This window comes from Manduca sexta, chromosome 13, assembly GCF_014839805.1.
Source record: "Manduca sexta isolate Smith_Timp_Sample1 chromosome 13, JHU_Msex_v1.0, whole genome shotgun sequence".
Classification (NCBI taxonomy): Eukaryota; Metazoa; Arthropoda; class Insecta; order Lepidoptera; family Sphingidae; genus Manduca; species Manduca sexta.
In genome coordinates, this window is record NC_051127.1 from 2,585,375 (window position 1) to 2,607,559 (window position 22,185).

The 22,185-nt window shown below is 36.1% G+C and overlaps 1 protein-coding gene across 3 annotated transcripts in view; it reads left to right on the forward strand.

The window, feature by feature from the left end:
• Positions 1-22,185, forward strand: part of LOC115453096 (zinc finger C2HC domain-containing protein 1C) — a 38,994-nt gene that overhangs the window by 12,087 nt on the left and 4,722 nt on the right. For all 3 annotated transcript variants that reach the window (XM_037438205.1, XM_037438207.1, XM_037438206.1), the window contains exons 2-5: positions 18,763-18,927; positions 19,724-19,936; positions 20,514-20,591; positions 21,712-21,881. In XM_037438205.1, coding sequence (XP_037294102.1) covers positions 18,763-18,927; positions 19,724-19,936; positions 20,514-20,591; positions 21,712-21,881 — 626 coding nt within the window. The remainder of the gene's footprint in view (positions 1-18,762; positions 18,928-19,723; positions 19,937-20,513; positions 20,592-21,711; positions 21,882-22,185) is intronic.

Genomic DNA, 22,185 nt, shown 5'->3' on the forward strand with positions numbered 1-22,185 from the left:
GTGTTAGTAAACATTATCGAAGTATATTGGAGTCTTGGTTGCAATCACCTTGTTGCTGTCCTGTCGCCACTGCTGAGTAAATGGTTGCCGTGCGCGGCGAACCGAACGCGCGGTATTGTAACAAAAAAATATGGGAAAATCATCGGCGCGTGTAGTCTGAGTTATTAAATCGAATGTGGTGTTTGAGAGGAAGTTGGGGGGTAATGGCTGTTTGAGGGACCCTATTTTATATCTATACTAATATATGAAGCTGAAGAATTTGTTTGTTTGAACGTATTTATCTCAAGAACTACTTGTTCGAATTGAAAAGTTTTGGATAAGCCATTTATCAAGGAATTTATAATGTATAATATAACCTATACTAATATAAAGATGAAGAATTTGTTTGTTCGCTTGAACGCGCTAATATCAGAAACTACTAAGCCGTTTTTTTTTGTACTGATTAGAAACTGCAGTATTCCAGAGTGCTATAGTTTTGGATCTGCAGACATTCGTTGATCGTCAGTCAGTCGATACTTCCAGTTATACTATAGCCGCTACAAGTCTTTCTTTCCCACGGGAAAATTTAATATAATAAAAATATATTGGCCTCCGCAAGTTGTGCAACCACAATGTGGTAGTTGTAAGGGTTCCAAACGGGACTCATGTGGGACCAAACAGATAACTACATAAAAATTGCAATTGCAAAGCAGCACAAAATTTTTGAAGAAATTATAAATTTCATAATAGAATTACTTATTTTTATCACTAAAAATGCACAATGGGTCTTTTGGGATTTTCACACGGGGATTAAATGAAAATAAAGTAGTATAAAATTTAACACTTACATATGTTTTTTTTTTAATTTATTTATGGCTTTGTATGACAAAACGAGCTTGCCGTTCGCCTGATGGTAAGCGATACGACCGCCAATAAACAGTAGAAACATCCATCACCATGAATTACAAAGTATTGTTTGGTATTCCACTGCGCTCGCCATCCTGAGATGTGAGATGTTAAGTCTCATTATGTCCAGTAGTTACACTGGCTACAATGTCCTTCAAACCGGAACACAACAGTGACTACACACTGCTTCTCGGCGGCAGAAATAGACATTACGGTGGTACCTACCCAGGCGGACTCTCACGGAAACATCTCTAATATATGTCCTAAAATCGTAACATATTATCATTAAATGTCAATATCCTCACAATAGCCATATCCACCAAGTCCTAGACAATTATTGACAGTTACAAATGTTCTTTGCGTTTATTAATTAGTCGATGGTCGGTAAATTGTAATACGATCCGGTTCGGAACTGTCCTCCTACGCTTATACTTGGTAACAATATAAATCGTGCTAAGGACGTTTGGGTGTGAGAAAAGTTCCTTTTACAAGTATAATTCGTGTGTATTTTAATAATGTATTGTTAGGAAATGGAGGGATTTTGAATAATAAAAAGGCATATCACTGCCTACAGAAATACTTTCACTAATATTTAGAGGGTATTTGTGAAACTTTTTGCTATGAAAACAAATAGTATAATGTAATGTCTATAAATTACATTATTCATAACAATAAAAACAAAACAAAGACTAATTCACATGAAACAGCATCATGTTGATCACAAGTGTTGTACAAATGTGCACATTGCGCTAAAGTGATCCGCAAGCAGTGGGCGGATGCGGACAAATGCATCAAGTACAGTGCACCGAAACAAATAGGTTTATATTGTGTAATTGTAAAGTATTCAGATGTCATTCGTTTTTTTTAAATCAAGCACGGCACAACTACCCCACTGGTAAGTGGATTGGAGGTGTAGAATGTCGACTGACGAGAAATGATTACCCCTCGGCCGTCGACACAATTACGCCGGGCTGTTGGCACCGGATATGCATAAGCTGATCCCGGAAAGCGAGACACTTACGTAGGCCATTATGGTGGGTAACCGATTATTGTTTTAAACGCACAAGCAGAAACAAAACAAACGTCAATAATGTCCACCCCAAGGGTAAATGTGCACACTGCGCGTAAGTAATACGCACGCGGTGTGCGGATGCGGTCAAACTGCACCGAACACAGTGCGGCGAAACGAGTCGGCGTGCACCAAATTATGTATACGATATTTAGATGTCATTCACTCTTTACTGCTTTCAAACACTTACGGCTAGCTTCTTTATTGACAGTCAATTTCAATTTACTATTAATAATAATATCAGCCCTGTATTATATACTTGCCCACTGCTGAGCACGGACCTCCTCTACTACTGAGAGGGATTAGGCCTTAGTCCACCACGCTGGCATAATGCGGATTGGTCGACTTCCTATAAAGAACTTCTCAGATGTGCAGGTTTCCTCACGATGTTTTCCTTCACCGTTAAAGCGAAAGATAAATTTACAAAGAAATTAAGCAATTTACTATTACTTTTGCCTAAATTATAATGTTAATTATGTTGCGGAAACTTTTACTATAGTGTGTTTGGCATCTTTTACTTTTACAATTCACAACCAGTGGCGGCCTTAAACGACGCGTAGCTCTAGGCAAAAAGAAAAAAAATACGCGAAGCCCCGGGCGAAGCAAAAAAGATCCTCCAAGTTTTAACAGTTTTGTCGAAAAAAGGTCCTCTCATACACCGCGCCGGCCGGCCTCGGGCGGTTGCCCAGTTTCCCTTAAGGCCGCCTTTCTTCACGAGAAACCAGACTAAAACATTAAAATAACATTAATTCGTGATGGAACAATGTCCGTCGTAAGTGCAATGTGCACTGCGCCCGTTCAAAAGCACACAGTGGGCGGATGCGACACGAATGCGGTCAAATTGTGTCGAACAGTGCTTCAAAACGAGTCGTCGGCCAAATTGTGTAATTGTACGGTGTTTAGATGTCATTAACTTGTTACTGTATAGTGCAGAGCGTTACCCTTTTAAACGATTGAATTGACGAGTTCGCCAGTAATGTTTATGGTTGATGATTTTGACTTTTTATTGAGGATGTCCGAAAAATACGAGGTACCACCGAAGCTGAATTATAAAATCACTAGACAACACGCTATACCACCAATTTTAATCACGCTAAGATAATTATATATTAGCTAATGTAAGGTTAAAAAACATGTAATTTTAAATTTAAATGTTATACTATAGGAACGTCATTATTGCTTCAGCAACAAAGCTAAATAAATAGAAAAAAAAACATCATAAGTTAATAAAGTGTATTACAATATTAAAATAATTTTAATTGATAATTCAGTAAAATATAAGCGAATTTGTTTGATGCTCTTAACAGGAGTAGTTCAAGTATTTCAAAATACACTTGTGATAATACCACCGCATATTCGGAAAGTAGGGGCCGTTTTTTTGTTAATTTATAATTGGACCACCGGCAGGTATTACACGAAACATGTTATTATAATAATTAAATAACTGCTCGAGATTGTGGGGCATAAATCAATCAATAATGTCGTTGAAAAATACTTTCTCGAGAATTTTATGAAAGAACTTGAACCGTCTTAACCCTCCAAGATAGCTGTGGGTATATCTACAAGAGGTTTACGGACCTTCAAACGTCAATATTCAAAGCGATATTTTTGAATCGAAAGATCAAAGTCACCGCTGTTGAGCTTACAACTACACAACCATTATCCAACGAATTCGGAAATAATTGTTCTTAAATTAATACTTAAATTGAACCATTCAAAATTACCTTCCCGGAGGTTATTTTATCGGAGACAAACAATGGAAATATAATTAAATACAAAAGCCAATTACAGCTCATTTAATTTTTACCGTATTAAAAATATATTATGACCTGAATGTCTTTATACACCCACTGTCGCCGAAATGTAAAGCGTGCAAAATCTCGGCTCGGTCGTATATGGATTAACAAGGTCCGACCTTAAGAAATACGCGGGTTTTGTCGGCTCAAACGCAATAATTTGCAATTAAGGAACAAACAGCATATGGCAAGTAAACGTGATGCGAGGATCTCATTAAAATACTAAGATAATGATGCAAGGATATAAATTAAATACGGATAGCCTTTTTTAATCAGCTAAAAGGTTGTTGGTGAGTGAACGAGAATTGACAAATGGTGTTATGCGGTATGCTTCAACTTTATTTTTTTTTATAAGGAAGGCTAAGCGACCCCACTGCACCTGAGGGTAAGTGGATTAAATTCTAAACAGAGTTGACTGACGAGAGATGATTAACCATCACCAGTTGACGCAATTTGTCTGCCTATTTGAAACAGGATATACACAGGCTGATCCCGGAATGTGACGCACGTGGTTCAGACAGGTTCTTGTGTACGGTCTACCGTTTGCTAGGATTATGAACCGTCTTACATGATGACTATCAATATATTCTAGTCATAGTGGCTGGTATTTGTATCATGTGTACCATGATCTCTATCCAGTTGGGTAACTAAAACTCAATCATACACTACCACGGATGTACTGAGCAAAACTGATTTTGGGTGCCAAGTTGTGGCTTTTGGTCATAAAAAACTGTTGCCTTTTCCGGAATAAAAGATGTTTTAAAAATAATCTATGAAACTTCCATTAGACAAGATAGATTCCTGTTAGTTTGGTCCACTTTCATACATTCATTAAGGATCCTTGTAATATTAAATTCTATAATGTTAACAACTGAAATCAACAGCAATACCTCTCATTTTACTTTGAAATTTACTAGATCCACTTACATTGTAACTTTCACACTAATATTTGAACATCGCTCTCAGTTGACTAGTAATTGAAATCAACCTCTAACGTGAAAAGTTTAAGGTTGTTTTTTGCGTCGCCCACGCGAGATTTTAGCGCTTATGGTCAGGACAATTTATGATGGTGATTCACTCCGGTCGCCTTGTAAGGTGGCATTAGACTCTGACGTGACGTCACCACTTTCAATGTTACTCTAGTTGGTTTTTGCACACGGATAGGTGTAACGGTTTGCTGTAGTTGATAATCGCTTTTGAACTTTAATATCTGTGAATGGCGTTGTTTCTGACTTGTCATTGTTCTCTGAAACAATAATTGCTTGCCTTTAACTTGAAGGGATCTCATATGGAAACAATGCGTCAACGTAATGCCAAAATTTATTCAATTCAGGGCTATTTTTACAGCAAAATTTTATCAGTCAGTTTACAATATTATAGTTCTTTGTACAACCTACCCAAAAATCCTACAAGTTGGCCCCCGCTTTGCTTGTAAAGTATAATAGCCTTATATGAACACGAGCGTGGGCACGTGAATCTAAGCTAGGTCCAAACCCACAGACTGAAGCGCGGCTAGGTAATCGATGCATCGTGCCGCCGCAAGTAAGCCGAGATCTTCCCACAATTGTACGCGGTTTGTTTACCCACAAACACCGTAATCATTAGCTACAAACACACTGACTCGTTTGCATACTAAATATAGAAACAAAAAGATGAGTTGCAGTGTTCAGCCAGTCTTTTGATCTCACCAATGTTTGTGTTATTGGCAAATATTTGCAGGTCTGCTTGTGAAAGTTACTTTCATGATGCAAAACTTCTCTTTGGGTGGTCTGGAAAATTCATGTTACTGTTAAATGTATTCTTATTTATTTTGAAACGACGATGACGACTGCGTTGGTGGTATTTGGGTTACGATACGACTGTAGTGCTAAGGTCTCGGGTTCGATCTCTGGGTTGGACAAAGTGATATTGGGTTTTTCTACTAACTATCACGCCGGAGTCTTGGATTAGTGTCTGATATGGCGATAGGCTGGCCTTCTATCACATGCGATGGAATACTGAGGTGCACCAATTGCGCCTCTGTCTACCCCTTTGGGGATGTAATGCGTGTGTGTTTTAGTCTGACTCGAATTTTGTATGTCCTTACAAAGAACAACGATCCTTCAGTCTCCCGCTTTACAGACGCTTCGTCTTTAGTCATAGAGGTTACATTAAAAATATTGTCTATTTTCTTGACCATTTCTATTATAATATAATCTAGATTTTTTATAAGTTCTGTTTCTAAGCCAATTCCAAGTACCAGCTGCTACGATCCTGCAATTGCTCTGCATGTGCCGTTTAGATGCACTCATCCATCAACCCTCCGTTGTTGATTTAGAAGATTGGATAATTGGATAATTTTGCAAAATCTAGATTGAATAAAGTGCAGTTGACAGGATGCTTTCTAACTAGGATCCTCTCCTTTTTGTAATAGAACTGCACTTGACATCATCACACTAAGAAAGCACAATGCAGTGCACAGTTTAGAAAAAAAAATCAAAAGAGAGGCAAATGCATGATAGTTAGTATGTTATTACTGTTGTCTAAGTACTATGCCAGAGGGCTCGAGCCTTGCTGGGTTTTAAAATAATAAATATTCTTTTTGGAGTTGTTGGCAAATGGGTCGTACAAAACATAAAAGCAAAGCTTCTTTTTTTGCGAATCAGTGGCTTCTTTGGCCGAGGCGTTGCATCCTTGCTATAGACAAAATCGGCTTTATCATGGCTCTAATAATTGTAAATCTTTCAAATATTAAGTACAACACCTATTGTACCAAATTAACTAATAATTAATTCATAATAGTTCTAAACATTTAATATCAAGAAATAACGAGTTAGATCTAGAGATCATAATATAGAGTTATAATTAAATCGTCTTGACTAGAGCCAAAACGATTTCATTATAACTAAAAAAGCCACCGTTGTTCTAAAATGAGTCATCTGTGTAAGCAAAGGTCAAATACAGTTCTCAACGGCCGTGACTTATGTATCGCCATGACATTGACGGCCACGTGCGTTGCCAAGCGATAGACGGACACACAAACAAAGAGAAACAATGGGGGCTTCATTCACCTGCCAAATTGGGCAGTCAGAGGACGTCGCGGGTTCGGCTGGAGCTACACGCTCGCCCACTTCACCAGGATCGTGTAGTTTTACCGTCAAAGTTGATGGACATGTCGATGATGTAATACGTTCTTACGTCTTATTGCAAGTAAATAATAATGTAAAGCTTCGTAAAAATATTGTCGAACCGGTTGTTTGACCCGTTCCATCTGTAAATGACAGTGGAATTGCAAATGATGAGGTTCTTGATTTCTTAGATTATAGAGAACGATAGTTGCTTACGGAAACGTTAGACTTTATTCGCCGTAATTTGTGACACTTGTTGATTTCTGTAAAATTGCCTTGATATTTGATGTTTCGCGTCCGTGCATATGTCTTTGACCTTCATAATAAATCACCAACGTATTTCATTTCTTTTTGCACATGGACATAAAAACCAAATTAAATGTAAATAAGTAACGGTAATTCTTTTTACAATTTCGTAAAGGATTGCTTAGTGAAAGTTGACTATTTATATTCAAACTAAGATTTTAAGTTTGCTGTGAAATTAAAATTTACTCTTTAAATTTCTAATGTCCTGGTACATGATATAAAAGATAATGGGAACTCAAAATATGTCTCGTTCGTTGGACCATGTTAATTGGTGGGACCCTGAACATTGGAAGAATCGGGGAGTGAGGGCTATGTCTTCCAAGTCTTTAGAAGATGTTGATCCAGCCGAAATCAGGAATGGATGGCTCACCCTACCGAATAATAAGGTAAAATAAGAATAGGGAATGTCTTCGTAGAGTTCTATTAGTTTTAGTTGCTCTGCTTAATTCTGATATGTTTTTCATTTTCTGTCCCAGAAAGCTTAATACTTTGAAATAAAATTACTTAACAGAGTTTTTCGCGATCATGTTTAATGTAAATTTAAACTTGAAAGTTTTTGAAATCTTTTCTTAAATTGATAATTTAAATATTGCAAAATATTTATTTTGCAGTTGTTTCAAAATACGTCCTACAGTTGGTCAGGTGTTCATATTTAGCTATATTTTGACTTTTTCACAAAAGAATGCGATTTCACCGAATCTAGAATTTGTGTCCATTATGAACACAAATTCAAAAACCTTTTTTAAACATGCCTTGCTATAGACATAAAAGTATTCCAACCGTATTTACCATTCAAAATTTCTATCGTGATTCGAATGAAAAAGAAATTTTCGTTATTGATTCCACTGCGAATGAATTTTTTAACATCCATCAATTCATAAACGTTTACCAAATGTCTGGTTCACATGAGTATGTATCGATTGGTAAACTGGAAAAATATTTGAATAAGTAAAATGATACAACCTTCAACCTCGTAAGGGTCAGTTTTGGTGTGTCCTCGTCTAAATGAATATGCTTTCCACACGACAGGTGTCAATAATAAATGATGTTTCGATTTTACCTGATAAAATATTTAGAAAGATTTAGTTGAACACTGATTTAAGTATACAAACTGACGCGACCCTTAAATTACATTGTTATTGTCACATGTTATCCTGTAAACTTTAAAGTAAATTATGATGCAAATGTTTCATAATTTAAAGTCAAGTATAAATGTTAACATATTAAGTCATAACTTGCATTTGAGAGGGTTTGAAATACTATCAAACATTATTTAGCTCTTGCTGACATTAGAACTGTTAAATTTAAATCGTTTAATATGTACTGTAAATAAAACCAATAAGTTAAATAGCAGTTTAAGTAACTAAATCATGGAAAGCACTGGACATCTTGTTTCAAAACTCTGCGGTCGCAAGTATGTTGGTATGTAACGTCGAAGGCCAAGGGCACGGCTAATAACTTATTAATCATCGGACCGCGTGCTACCTTGAACTTGGTATTGTTATGTTTAAAGAATTATGTTAGATGTCGAGCGAATCACCATATCCGACACGAATTCCAGACTCCAGGCTGATACTGAGAAAAAAACAATATCACTGCCCAACCCGGGTTTCGAACCGGAAACTTTAAAACGGAAGTCGTACTGCACACACAATACAACTACGTCACCAACGCAGTCAAGGAATAAAAAGTGATGAGATTAAGAAATTGTACCATCGTATCGAAGGATAAATAATCCCAAAGTTAACGAGTCCAATTTTCTTTGCCGGCCTTTTAATTTATTTAAAAATAGTCCTACTTTCAACATTAGTATTGTTTTTCAAAAAAAATATTTATATTTATCATTTTAAGACTTATTTCCCGTTCTGACCTTTAAACTGCAGTGTCATACAATAAAATACTTGCTCCATCATTCAGATCAATTTCCTAATTGCTAATTATTACTAATTCAAAACTCTATCTTTAAGAGTTGAAGCACTTCCTGCACAGGCCGACTGTTCGACATTAAGAATCAAAAAACACCATTAAAAGCTAATCCATAAGGTTCGTGTTCCGGCGTTGATTTTACGAGTTGAGGCACTTCCTATCAGGCCGTCTGCTCGACATTGAGATTCAAAAAACGCCTTAAAAGCGAGTCCATAAGGCTCGTGTTTAGATTAGTCACAGCTCAGTAGGCTGTTGTTTTGGTTACATCACACCGTATTTGCATACGACCTCGTGTGAATCACCTTCGGTGTGTTGCGGGCGTCGCGCCGTGATTGTATTATCTAACTTGTATTATGTCTTTAAAGTTTTGTGCGATTTCCTTCGTTCGTTCGTTTGCAGATTTACTGGGGTGTAGCGAAGCAAAAATGTTAATTGTCAAAGTAATTCAATGATTCGTGTCCTGAATAAGATTAATATTAAATACATATTTTCCCACAAGAATCGCGAGAGATTCCAACTTGAGTTGCTTTTATAATGCAGACATCTTAACCAAGTCATATATCATGGTCGTACTTGAGTTCTATTGTTATAAAGGTAAGAAGGAAGTGAAATATGAAATGTCCACTTTCGCAAATTATTTTTTATAATAATGGGTTCTTCGTAACTGGCGTACTGTCTCGGAAAAATAATCCTTATTAAATAGTGTTGTTGCAAATTTAAATTATTTTAGGAAGAGACGCACGGTATCACCAATTTTTATTAGGAAATTAATGACACAATTATAAAAAGATTTAAATTACCAAAGTTAAGATAACATGTTGTAAAAATATGATGTTTAATTTCTTTTCTATGTTTAATAAATTTCACGAAGATAGCTTCTAAATATACGGCCAGCACGCCGTTCCGCTGAGGGAGCACCTTAAGAACAAAACATCCTTTCTCATCTTCAATTGCAATATCAATATTGTTAAATTCTTCAGTCAATTCATTCTATTGAATTCATATCTAGCAAGAATCATGTACGATGTAACTTATCTGTTTATTTAAAAAGTTATGCAATTTATTTTTGTTGACCAAGCCAAGATTGGTTATAATTAAAATTACTAACTCAGATATATAGGTACTGATGTTTCAACATTCAACATGAAAACAAATTAACAGAGATAATTATGCTTAACAAGTCGCCTGTCGGTGTCAAGTGAAAATTAATGATTGACTTAATGATGGCATTAGACACGACAAAAGATTAGTCATCAAGTCTGGCCATGTTTAACCTTAGGCTTTATCGTGCATCAGTAATGATGGCAAATGGTTTGTCAACATGCTGGCTTTATGGATGCGTGACTTCACTAAACCCAGTTTCTGAGGTCCCTGGGGTAAGGTCGCACGACGGGTCAGCGACCGCCGAAACTGGATTTCAATGTTCGATTTGCAAAAATAACGGTAGATTTGAGAGATGGCTGGGGGGAATCTGGAATGGGAAAGGGTCCACCCAGTAGTCTATCACGTCGTTTTCCCTGAAGGGCTACCATAGATGCAACCAGGGCACCCAATTTTCGCCTGTTTGTTCCGTCCCATGGTGTGCTAGGGGTCGATCGCCATATCGGGCGCAAATTCCAGGCTCCGGAGTTATACTGATCAGAAAAACCCAATAAGATTTTGCCCGATCCAGGATTGGAACCCTGGTCTTCATGACAATGTAGACTTGTACCGAACATACATCTATGCCACAAAGCTAGTTATAAAAAACATAATAATAACATCAGCTATTTATTATCCTCCCCTCTGCTGAGCACGGGCCTCTTCTGCTGTTAGGATTTAGGCCTTAATTCTAGTAACTTCGAAAACACAAGTGGCGTGCCTTGGGCTTAGAACCTGAGGGTCTAACTTTCGGACCATCGTCTCGGCAGTCCGTTTTATTCCCATCTAGACTATCGTGTCTATTCGAAAATAATTATTAGCAAACATTATAAGGTATTATTTAACTTAGTGGAATTAATAACTGTCAACAGAAACCGGGCGATGTAAATTCAATAACCTCGGAACTGGTTCTTTTGCGTGTTGATCTTTTCTGCAAAATCAACGCGGTATAACGCATATTGAGAAGAACAATATTTTAACTTACTTCAAATAACGGAAGTTCTTAATTCGAATGTTTTGTATTACTTAATGAAGATGCCAGCGTCTCCAAGAATTTAAGAATATACTTGCAGCTATTAAGTTGCAGATGTGGTTTTTGTTGCTATTAAGTGACTGTCTGCCTGCATCTACTATCTCGGTGGCGTAGTTGTAATACGTAACGACTGCATGCTTGATGTCTCGGGTTCAATCCCCGGGTCAAGCAAAGGAGTATTGCATTTTTCTGTTTAGCATTAGTCCGGAACCTGGTATGGTGTCCCGTAAATCCTAAAATATGGAACCTAATCAAATAAGCGAAATATTGGTGTGTTAGATCTGCCTACCCATGAAACGGTAAAAACGCGTGATGGGTATTTTAAAAAGTTTTATATAATGTGAGGAAGTGATCATTCATCGAAGTAATTTAATATTCAATCCAAAAATCACGTTTAATTTTTCTAGACAGCAGGATTTCCTTCCTGATTGTCACAAGGAAGTAACTCTCAAAATAACAGCTTCGTCACACACAAATTATTTAGCTAATGACGTATGAAATATTAAAGTGTTTTTTGTACTATTGTATACATATACCTGAGCTTAAAACTGTATCCTAGAACCGATAGGCAGAGGCACAAACAGTTTAAATTTACGTCTTCATTTAATAAAAAAACGAATCCATTTCTACATAATGCATAAATTATGTATGTGCCTTACACTCACAGTCCTTAATTTAAATGGTCTCTTAACAGCCAAAATTCGTATTACATCAGTGGAGCACAGTCTAGCTTTTCCGTCAAGGATGTTTTATACTAAGAGTAAAATAGCTAAAAACCTCAAAGGATTAGATATCATAATAGTTGCTAAATGCAACTGTCTGCAGAATCTTGATGTTGATGATAATAAAACTTATTTACCAGCTAGATGAAAAGATGCCAAAGTCGACAAGGGTATTAACGAAGGTATAATTAATGCCAATGTTATATTATGACATGCGGTGACAGCCTGTAAGTAAAACAGCACTACAGCAATTACTTACTGTTACATGTAACAAATAAATTTGTATGGTGTATGTTTTGTTAGTTTTCGAAATAAAATAAATAAATAACTTTCGTGTATTAATGAAATCGAAGGTGTTGATTTCAAATATGAATTTCAAATATGATATACGTAAGGTTGCAGATCTCTAGGATGCGAGATTTGTTTCAAATATATATAAATAATACGTAAGATCTCTAGGGTTCGGTCTGGGTAGTCAACGACATTCATAATATGTTATTATTGTGTTCCGATTTGTATAATTTGGTAATAAGATTCATCTGATGTTTCTGTGTGATAACAGCATTGGAGAATTATGAAGTTTGATAACAAGTGTCTGGTGTTGCTGCTTTCTTTTTACCATGGCGACAGCAAAATGAACCACAGCACCTAATGATAAGCAGAATAAAGTAAAAATATAGTGTCGATTGAGAAAATATGATTACCCCACGCTAGGCTATAGAATTATACCTATTAGAAGCAGGATATACACAGACTGATTTCGAAAAGAGATACACTTACGTGAGCCAGTGCTTTACAGTTTTACGCTTTGCGTACGGTGGTCGCTGTTGCAGGGAATACAATTATCTTACCTTCAGCTATACTACTACTAATACTATATTTGAGCAGGTATGGCGTTTACCCATCAACCAAGCTACTTGTCTCTTGTCATTCTATAAAAAACCTGCCAAAACTCCTTTGTCTTTGATGTAACAAAGTAAACAGATTAAAGTAAACACTTTTGTCAATATTGACGCTGCTAAGGTCGATGACTGTGTGATTCAGAATAATCACTTCGTGTCCCGTGTTTGGATATTAGCTGATATGTCCAAACGTTTGTGTGCATTAGGATATGTGGGTGTTGACGCCTCGGTCTGCTTGGCCGTTCTAATTGTAGATCATTCGAAATGTCAATGTTTAAGTTTCTGTTCAAGGTGATCATTTTTATTTTTGTTCAGTCGATTTTGAAAATTATTAAGTGGGTGTTGATTGAAACTGTATAGTAGCTTATCTATTGCCTTAGTCTCGTGGTAATGTCTCTCTCCCTCTTGACCTTGTGATATCCGTATAATTATTCGTAAACTTTGGATAATGTTTGCAAACAGCGCGCACTTATTCATGACTACAAAATCTGTTAAAACTTTATTCATGAGTACAAAATCTGTTAAAAACTTTAATGTTTCTTTTAAATTTAAAAATGACCAGTGGTCAGTATGATTCATGCTAAATGACCATGAAGTTGCGAGGGTAACAGTGGCCGGGACAGCGTAACGAAGTGCCAGGGTTCGATCCGCTCCGTCGGCCGCAACAAAGATCCCTCGATGTTGCCGAAGTCTATATCGATAACTTTATCGATACACCAATTTACGTATCGATATTTGAAACGAAAAAGAACTGCAAAACATGGAGTTCAACCTGCGTACGATAAATACAATATCCGTTGATCCTAAATATATCAACATTATATTTTTTACATTGCTTAATAAATTCCTATACTTAAATGTAAAATTAGTACGAACTTAAATAACTAAATAAAGTTAGGGAAGTTCTCAGTAAACTAGAAGATTTGGGACGTAGCAATTCTAGATTTCATTGGTTCCACAAGACGCAAACACCCAGATTCTTTAAAGTTTTGTCACTTATCATGCAAACATTTGTTCCAATGCAACAATCAAGCCAAATCTTTTAGATGAACATTCTCATCGTCTTTGCTGCGAATACCTAAATAAAATCAAACCAGTATCGTTAGATCGACTTTAGTTCTGAAGGCAGCTTCAAACCCTAGTTCTGCGCGGGCAGGTGTGAGCCGACCGCGTTTCCGCCGGAATGTTGTCTTCAACAGGTTTAGACTTAGCTCGCCCCCTCGCCACTTCAATGGATACGACTATAAATATCTAGGAACGTGTCTTCTAGCCATTGAGATTCGTATGAAATTACAAGGGATTTTAAGGGATTTGAGTGATTTTTCCAAATTTGGTGAAGGTATTCTTAATATATATATATGAATTTTAATTTGATAAAGATTGAATGCATCTACAAAACAAAAGACAATAATTGTTGTTATTTATTTCGTTATACTCAGTAAGTTATGATAGAAGTTCAAAATTAAGTTTTAGAAAACAAAACATTTTCGAAATAAATATTACAATACTACAAATTATCCCTATACGCAATTATCTTGTATTATAACCAGAAATTAATACAATTTTTAATAGTAAAGAATTCATACTATTAGCTAAATTAACTAGCGAATAAGATAACTTATCCATTGCAATAACTTGGACTAATTATTATGTTCAGTAGTTTGTCGAGTTTAAATAAATATCGTGTTTAGATAATTAATAATTGAGGCGGTCAGATAAATCGTGAGCATTAACAGATTTTAATTAATTATATTGGACATTAGTTAGCTTTAACCGCATCAAGTTCGCGGTGGCTTTATCAGCTAAATTAGCAATCTGGCAATACGTTATCTTAATGTAGGGGTATTAATTAATCTATTACATATAGATTTACTTGTTAATTTGTTGTATATTGTACATTGTTGCAAGACCTCTTTTTTTTATTGCCTTAAGTAAGTAAATGAACAAGTGGTTCGCCTGATGGTAAACAGCATCTGCCGTCCATAGATTTTAGAGTAGAGGCACAGTCAAAACATGCGTAAGACCTACGTAAGAATCGTCGCATTTACAATGAGGCGCTGATAGCCTAGTTGAAGTGGAACGGACTGGCGAGACGAATGTCCACAGGTTCAGAACCCAGGGACACGCATCTCTGTTTTTCTAGAGTGATATGTGTATACTTTGTGAATTATCGCTTGCATTAAGGGTGAAGGAAAATATCATGAGGAAACCTGCGTACCTGAGTAATTCTACATCAGAATATTGAAGGTATGTGAAGTCCGCCAACCCTTACTAGGCCAGCGTGGTGGACTAAGGCCTTATCCCTCTCGGTAGTAGAGGAAGACCCTGCCCAGTAGTATGGCAAGTTATAAGACCGTTTTGTAGATACTCCTACTTCTAAGTCAGCTGTTCCAAGATGCATCACCTTCGCAAATCCCTGGCGACTCGTTCCTTGTCCGTTCCATTGTCTACGTACATGGACATCGGTACACATAACAGCCTTGGCCCGATCGATTATCCACCCACAACGTGACGCGATTAATTTATATTAGCTGCCTGTTTTTATGTCCTTTCACTTTTCAGCGCCATTTTAGTGGTATTCGAAGAGTGACAGTTTTAATGTAATTTCTTGGTATTGAGTGGGGTTGGACAAGGTTTGGATATGCAAAATTAGAAGCTGTTTATGATTATAAAATATAAATTTAAAAAAATTAAGTATTTAAAAATTGCCTTCAATACTTCTTTGGCCTACTACTAAAAGATTAAGACGTTAAATAAAAATATTAGAATGTATTAATACCTACCAACAAGATGTTTCGTCTCTTGATAGTAATCCAAATTATGGTAGTTTACCTAACTACATAATAGATGTACGTTGAAATTTTTATCCTCGCTGATAGCAGTACTGGTATCAACCTTTTCCTTATATAAACCAAGATTACCCATTACCAGGAGCCGGCATATCAAATCGTGAATACCTGACGGTCGTGCATAATCATCGCAGCTTCGATCACGACGATTGCAGTCATAGTGCGTTGCACGTCGGCAACAATCGGTGCGGCGCGCATGCCAATCGCGACCGATTTGCGACCGGTTGCATCACGCACAATTGCTAATTGCCGATAGTAATATAGGCATTGGAACTATCCATCGGTAACATTACAGGAAAAATCATTTAGTACCAGAATTGTTGACTTTCAACGTGATTAATTGATAGATTATCGTTTTTTTTGTTTAAGAGTTCAGTTCTGGTTGAAATAGTAATTTCTAGAATTAGAAAGCGATAAGACTGTCTAGGTTTTAGACTTTATATAACACGGGAAAATTATATTTCACGCTTTTACTGATCTGAATCGTTTTACTTTGACATTTTATACTTTCATTAAGTTTTTACATTTTTGCAAATTCTTGTGGATTAGTTATTTATAAATTTAAGTTTTGACTCAGGGGTTAAATAACCACTCGATTGTTTTGTTATTTTATTATTGTGAAAAGACTAAAACATAATTTAGTCGTTTATCTGGATATAACATTCGCTAAATCTTTTAAAATAAGGTTCAAATCGATTTTTTATTACTAATAATGCAATCAATTGTGTTTCGTATAGGACACAAGATAATAGTTTAGAATTAAGGACTTTCATCACGGATTGTCTTACGCAAGGAGATTACATTTTTATCACAAATCCAGAGGTCGACAGATATAACGCAATTTTTATCTATGGTTTACATGTCACTGACAATAAGTAGTTCAAAGAACTCCAAAGCACCTTATCTTCAGTAATTCATACAAGAGTTACATGCCTATCCTTATGTAATAACAAAGAAATTAACCAAGACATACGTCATCTTGTATAACCAAATAAGCAACTAGCGTCTCACTGGCTCGTAACCTGTCACATCTAACTGGCTGAACGGCTCGCTTCCTTGTACAAACCGCGCAAAAACTCGACGGCATTGTCATTGTCTCTGGGTCGCGGAAACGGAGGGTTTAGTGAGGTGTCTCGCGTGGGTACAGTCCTCCGCCTTCGTTTGCCATATAGAGTGTTGTTCATTTGGTTTAAAATGAGTAGCCTGGCGACGTAGGTGGTTGGTATTAGCTGTCTTTTCCATTCATGATTTTTTTTGTTTACTTTTCGGCAATATAAATGACACCGTGATTTTAGTTATTATTATTGTTATATCAACATATTATATTACGACTATTGTTGCGTCGCGTAGTCTACAAAGTTTTCATAAGTTATGTTATTTATTAGTTCTAAACTATATTGTACTAGTGAGGTCGGCAGACGTCCTGCCTCAGACACCATTTTATATAAACTACCTTTCATTTTGTAGGTTTCAACAGCACCACCTTTAAGGTTCATAATGTTCGTATATCAAGCTAGAATTAACTAAACTCACAAAGCTCTTTATTGAAATCGGTTAGGTGCTAAATATTAGCGCGTACGAAAATATATTTTCAAAATATCATCTAAATTATTATTTGAAATAAACATTGTCCTGATAATGAGGAACACTACAAAAAAGGAATGATATGGCAACAGATTTTTATTCTATATAATATATGGATTGTACGTTCAAAACACAAAATCGTGCCTAAGTATAATTAATTCTGTCATCTAAACTACAGGACTAGATTAGCATATTAGGACAGTTGATGCGCATAGCAAGTCCAATTTCCAAATATGTGATATGCTAATAAATTTCATCATGTTAACGATACGAGTTTATTTTTAAACTATTACGTTCAACTTAGGAAGGAAATATAAGGTGGCGTCCTTGTAGGATCTACAAGAAATGGTAACACAGAATTAATCATAATAATTATTTGTTGTTTAAAACATTTACATATTAACAATGGCAAATATTACGTATTATTAAAATGAAATTTAATAGTTTATTTGAACCTGTAAAATGTTATACATTATTTAAATTCCGTCAATATTAACTCTACCATCAGTTTGGAAAGCAGTTCTCACTAGAGAAGGACGGGCAAGAAACAAAATCATTGTAAGATATAAATAAAATACGGCGTTGTTTGTTTACAGCAGTTTAGATATATGAAAACCAAAACGAAACATTTGTTTTTAAATATTAATTCAATTTGAAATCTGACTATAAACTTAAAATAATTGGTATCGTTAAATAACTAAATAATAATAGCTAATTTGTAGCACTTAATAAAATAGACAATGATGCTATCGAATGTTAGAGAAAACATTATCCATCCATTATGCTTCGTAATATTACACCACAACAAACAGTCGTGACTTCGTTATTCAACCTTGGATTAGATTCGTTCCATTTAGAAAAACAAGACAATACCCTATTCTTTATATTATATGAAAACGTATCGAAAGGATGACTCAGCGATAAATATGGAATTTAGGTAAATAGGAAAGTAACTAAACCTGTTTCACAACTTCTGAGTAATTGTAAATCGATCAAATACAAAAGTCACACTCCAATATGTGCTTCCAAATAAATGGTAATAAAATGAGTGCTATCTATATTAGCTGCTTAATACGATAACCATAAAATACAATTTACTTAAAACTTGAGAAATGGGCCCTAAGTATCGTTATTTATAATATCAGTGATGTCATTTCACGCAAAATATGGATTAACAGAACACAAGTATAGTTTGACATTTTATGAATGTCCTAGGAAACTAACAATTAATAATATAAAAAAAATACGAGTCTATAATACTCCCCAAGATACTAAAAAAAACACAGTAAAGGAAGTAGATTTGACCAAGTAAATCTACTTCCTTTTCACAAAGCCTTGTTTTAACTCTTAAGCTATTGTGTAACATCCTGTATCTACGTTCGTATATACATTCTGTTACTGATGATTATTAAACATCTATTAACCTAGCCATCTTGTCTCCAGGCGAGGTTCCAGCAGAAACAGATGCAAGAGCGCGAGCTGAAGATCGCGTCGCTTTACGAGGCGCAGCAGGCGCGTGCTCTGGACCGCGTGCGGCACTCGCCCAGCAACGGAGTCAGCGTGACAGCCACGTCGCCGACACAGCCGCAGCCACACCAGCCTGGGAAGGTGAGGGTGCATCTAGTAATAAAACATATTTATTAATAGGAGCCTGATAAAGTAACCCCAATGCAACGCAGTCGTAGTAGTACACACTTTTCAGCACTAGTATTTCTTGTAATCAACGTTACAAGTATCGCCAGCTTAGCAATTTGCATAACAAATACTAAATGCACATAGTAAAGCGTTCCGTGCAAGCATTTGGTATGTCAACTCCGCTCGGGAGGAATCCTGTTGCATTAGCACTCCGTAGACGGTATTATACGTCGTAGAGTTCATTAAATCGATTTAGGTAAACGTTTATACCTTTCCCGTAAGTAGTGCTGTGTTTTTTCGATGACTAGACGAATAAATCGCTTCCAAGATGACAGGCCACGATAGCCCCTAAACGGCATCGTCGTTCAAATTCAAAATGTTGAAATAAAAATTATTTAAAATTATTGATCATGTTGAGATATTGGATGGTAAGTATGGGTTGATTATGAGGGGTAACGAACACGGTAAATTACCACGCAATGCATAACGGGTAATCGTCATGGTTACCATCATGCAAGCAGCTTGATCCCCATTAATTTATATAAAAAAATGTATAAAGGTATCTGTAAACCTTGAGAGTAAATTATGTTCGATGTAATATTTTATGTTAGTTGTGGTGCCAGTAACTAGGTAGTTTGATTTGAGTATTTGACTTCTTTTGTTCTTAATGTCCCCACTGGCGATCCAATTAATAAATAAAAATAAAAAAAGTACTAATAATCAAAAGCAATACAAAATGAACCTAGCCTTCTGAATCGAATCCATTCAGGTCCGACAAATGTTCGAAGAGCGTCGAACGAAAGCCGGCATAGACAAGAGCTATCCGCTCCAGCCGATACAAAACACTGACAAGGCGATGCGCAAGCCGCTGCCGAACGGGTACGCGAAGGTCACCACTTCCACCACCAGCACCAGGGTTCTCGAGAAGAAGTCCACAAAGAGTCACAGCACGGTTGCCACACACACCATTAAGAAACAGCAGGTGAGGTTTGGAAAGCGAGCAAGCAGGAAAAGCTTGACGATATGAGTTCATTTTTAAATTAGGGCCGAAATTAGGAAAAAAGTAATCGTCTTCGAATCGATACCGAATTAATATAAATTATAAATCAATGTAAGTCGTCCGAGAGCATTTCGAATAAATTTATTTCTGATTGGTCAATTACCAGTCCATTTTAAAATACTTTACCACATACCGTCAATGATCTTTGACGTATATGAAATCAAATACCAACTAAATCATGTAAAAAACTTTAAACCTTAGTAGAAATGTTAAAAGTCTCCGACCTCGTGGTCCTCATCAACTCATCATAAATATGTTACCAAATACTTACAATGATAATAAAACCTTTTTATTGTAAAATACCTTAAACTTTGAAGTAACGCTTATGTTTTAAGAAAAAGAAGTGCGCCTCGTGACCATGAAGGCTGCAAAGTCTTTGAAACGTCAGGAAAAAGTAATAATATAAATAACCGCGATAGAATCCATAAATAGTTTTATTGCAATGTCTAACATTCGCGTAAACATAAGGAATCATAATGCTTGTGTTGTTTCTTTACAGAAAATAGAGAACATAGTGAACGGGTCCGGCGATTTGAACCACAATCACAAACCGGACTTGAACCCTATCAAGCAACAAGTAAGTGTTTACGCCATTAGAACGTGGTATAGCCTGTAGGCTCCCGAGTATCCCTATGGTTATCGGTTCTACTTAAGCGTGAAGATAGATCGAGGCAACCGGTTCCTCATAATGTCTCTAAGATAGTGCTTTGATACATAAAGGCTTCGAAACAACACAGGATTATGAGACGTGGAATCTAATGAATAGATGTTAGTTATATAAATTACGTGCATAGGATCTGTTTCACTTGTTTGTTTAAATGCTACTCATCACATTAATGTATATTGTATAAGCTGATTAAATACAAAAGTTACACTCTAATCTATGCTCCCAAATGATTGGTAATAAAATGAGTACATTCTACATTAGTTGTTTATATGATAACTATCAAATAAAATTGACTTAAAACACTTGAAAACTAATGAAACAGGTTCTTAGTATCGTAAATTGTCGTCGAAACTCTTCATACCCTTGTTTTCTGTTTTGAGTCAGTTTAAATATAATATTTCTGGTAATACATAGTATTACCAAAAACTAGACAATTGCTATAGACCAGTTCCCACATTAATTGAAGTTATCTTTGCGTTTATCTGCAGTAAACGCTTCGCATGCATGCAAAGGTCTAGCGAATCCAGTTTTCTTTGCTATAGTTAGACGGTATCATTGCGCGTTGTCTTGTAATGTTACAGCATATTCCATTAAGAATAAAATGTAACAGCATTTTAAGTCGCCGAATATTGTCCGCTATTGCCAATTCGGTCTTATCAAATATTCTATATTTTGTATCTTGAATATTCTCATTTATCTGTAAGTACCAAAAATGCTTGCCAGAAGTGGTTGCATTTTAAGCAAGATTAGTTTTCCTCCATGTAACAAGGTGAACCATCTCCAAATTACATTCGTAAATATCTCTAGTTATGTTTGAAAAATGTCAGTTATTGTTTGCTCGGCATAGCAAGAAAATTTAGAACCTTTGCGAGTTAGAAATTTTTTTTTCGCTTCCATCAGTTGGGGAGTGAGTGGAACGGTTATATTGGTTTCACCGGTCTTACGGCCCAATGTCTCCACTCGGGAGTATAGCCCATTTCTAGAATAATGAAACGACAAAGAGTATTTTTAATTAAATATCTTCCACCAGCTGCCACAAAGCAACGGCGAAGTGATACCGAGCACAGACGAGACAGACAAGCCTGACAAGGTGGAGAACAACAACGAAATGCTGGAAAACGAGACGTTCCCTGAAGCGCTGGCGCCGACACCCACGCCGCAAACACCGGAGCCGATTACGGAAGTGTTACAACCTAAGAGGTAATCTAATGCAAATTTAGCAATTTTTTCTGTGAGTAGTTACTAAAGTCATCTAAGAAAGACACCCTCTCTAGAATCTAGATCATTCTAGAAATAAATTATCGTGTTAAAAAAATAAACACGAATTAAAAATCGAATAACCGCCATTTTCAATATACGATTCCGATGGGTTTTTAGGATCGATTTCAAAAATAGATCAATCAGAACGTAGATTTTTGACATGCTTCCAAATGAGTTATTTTGATTGGTTCATTCTTGGATTCGGATTGAAGTTTGAGATTGGGATCGTTAATTCAAAACGGCT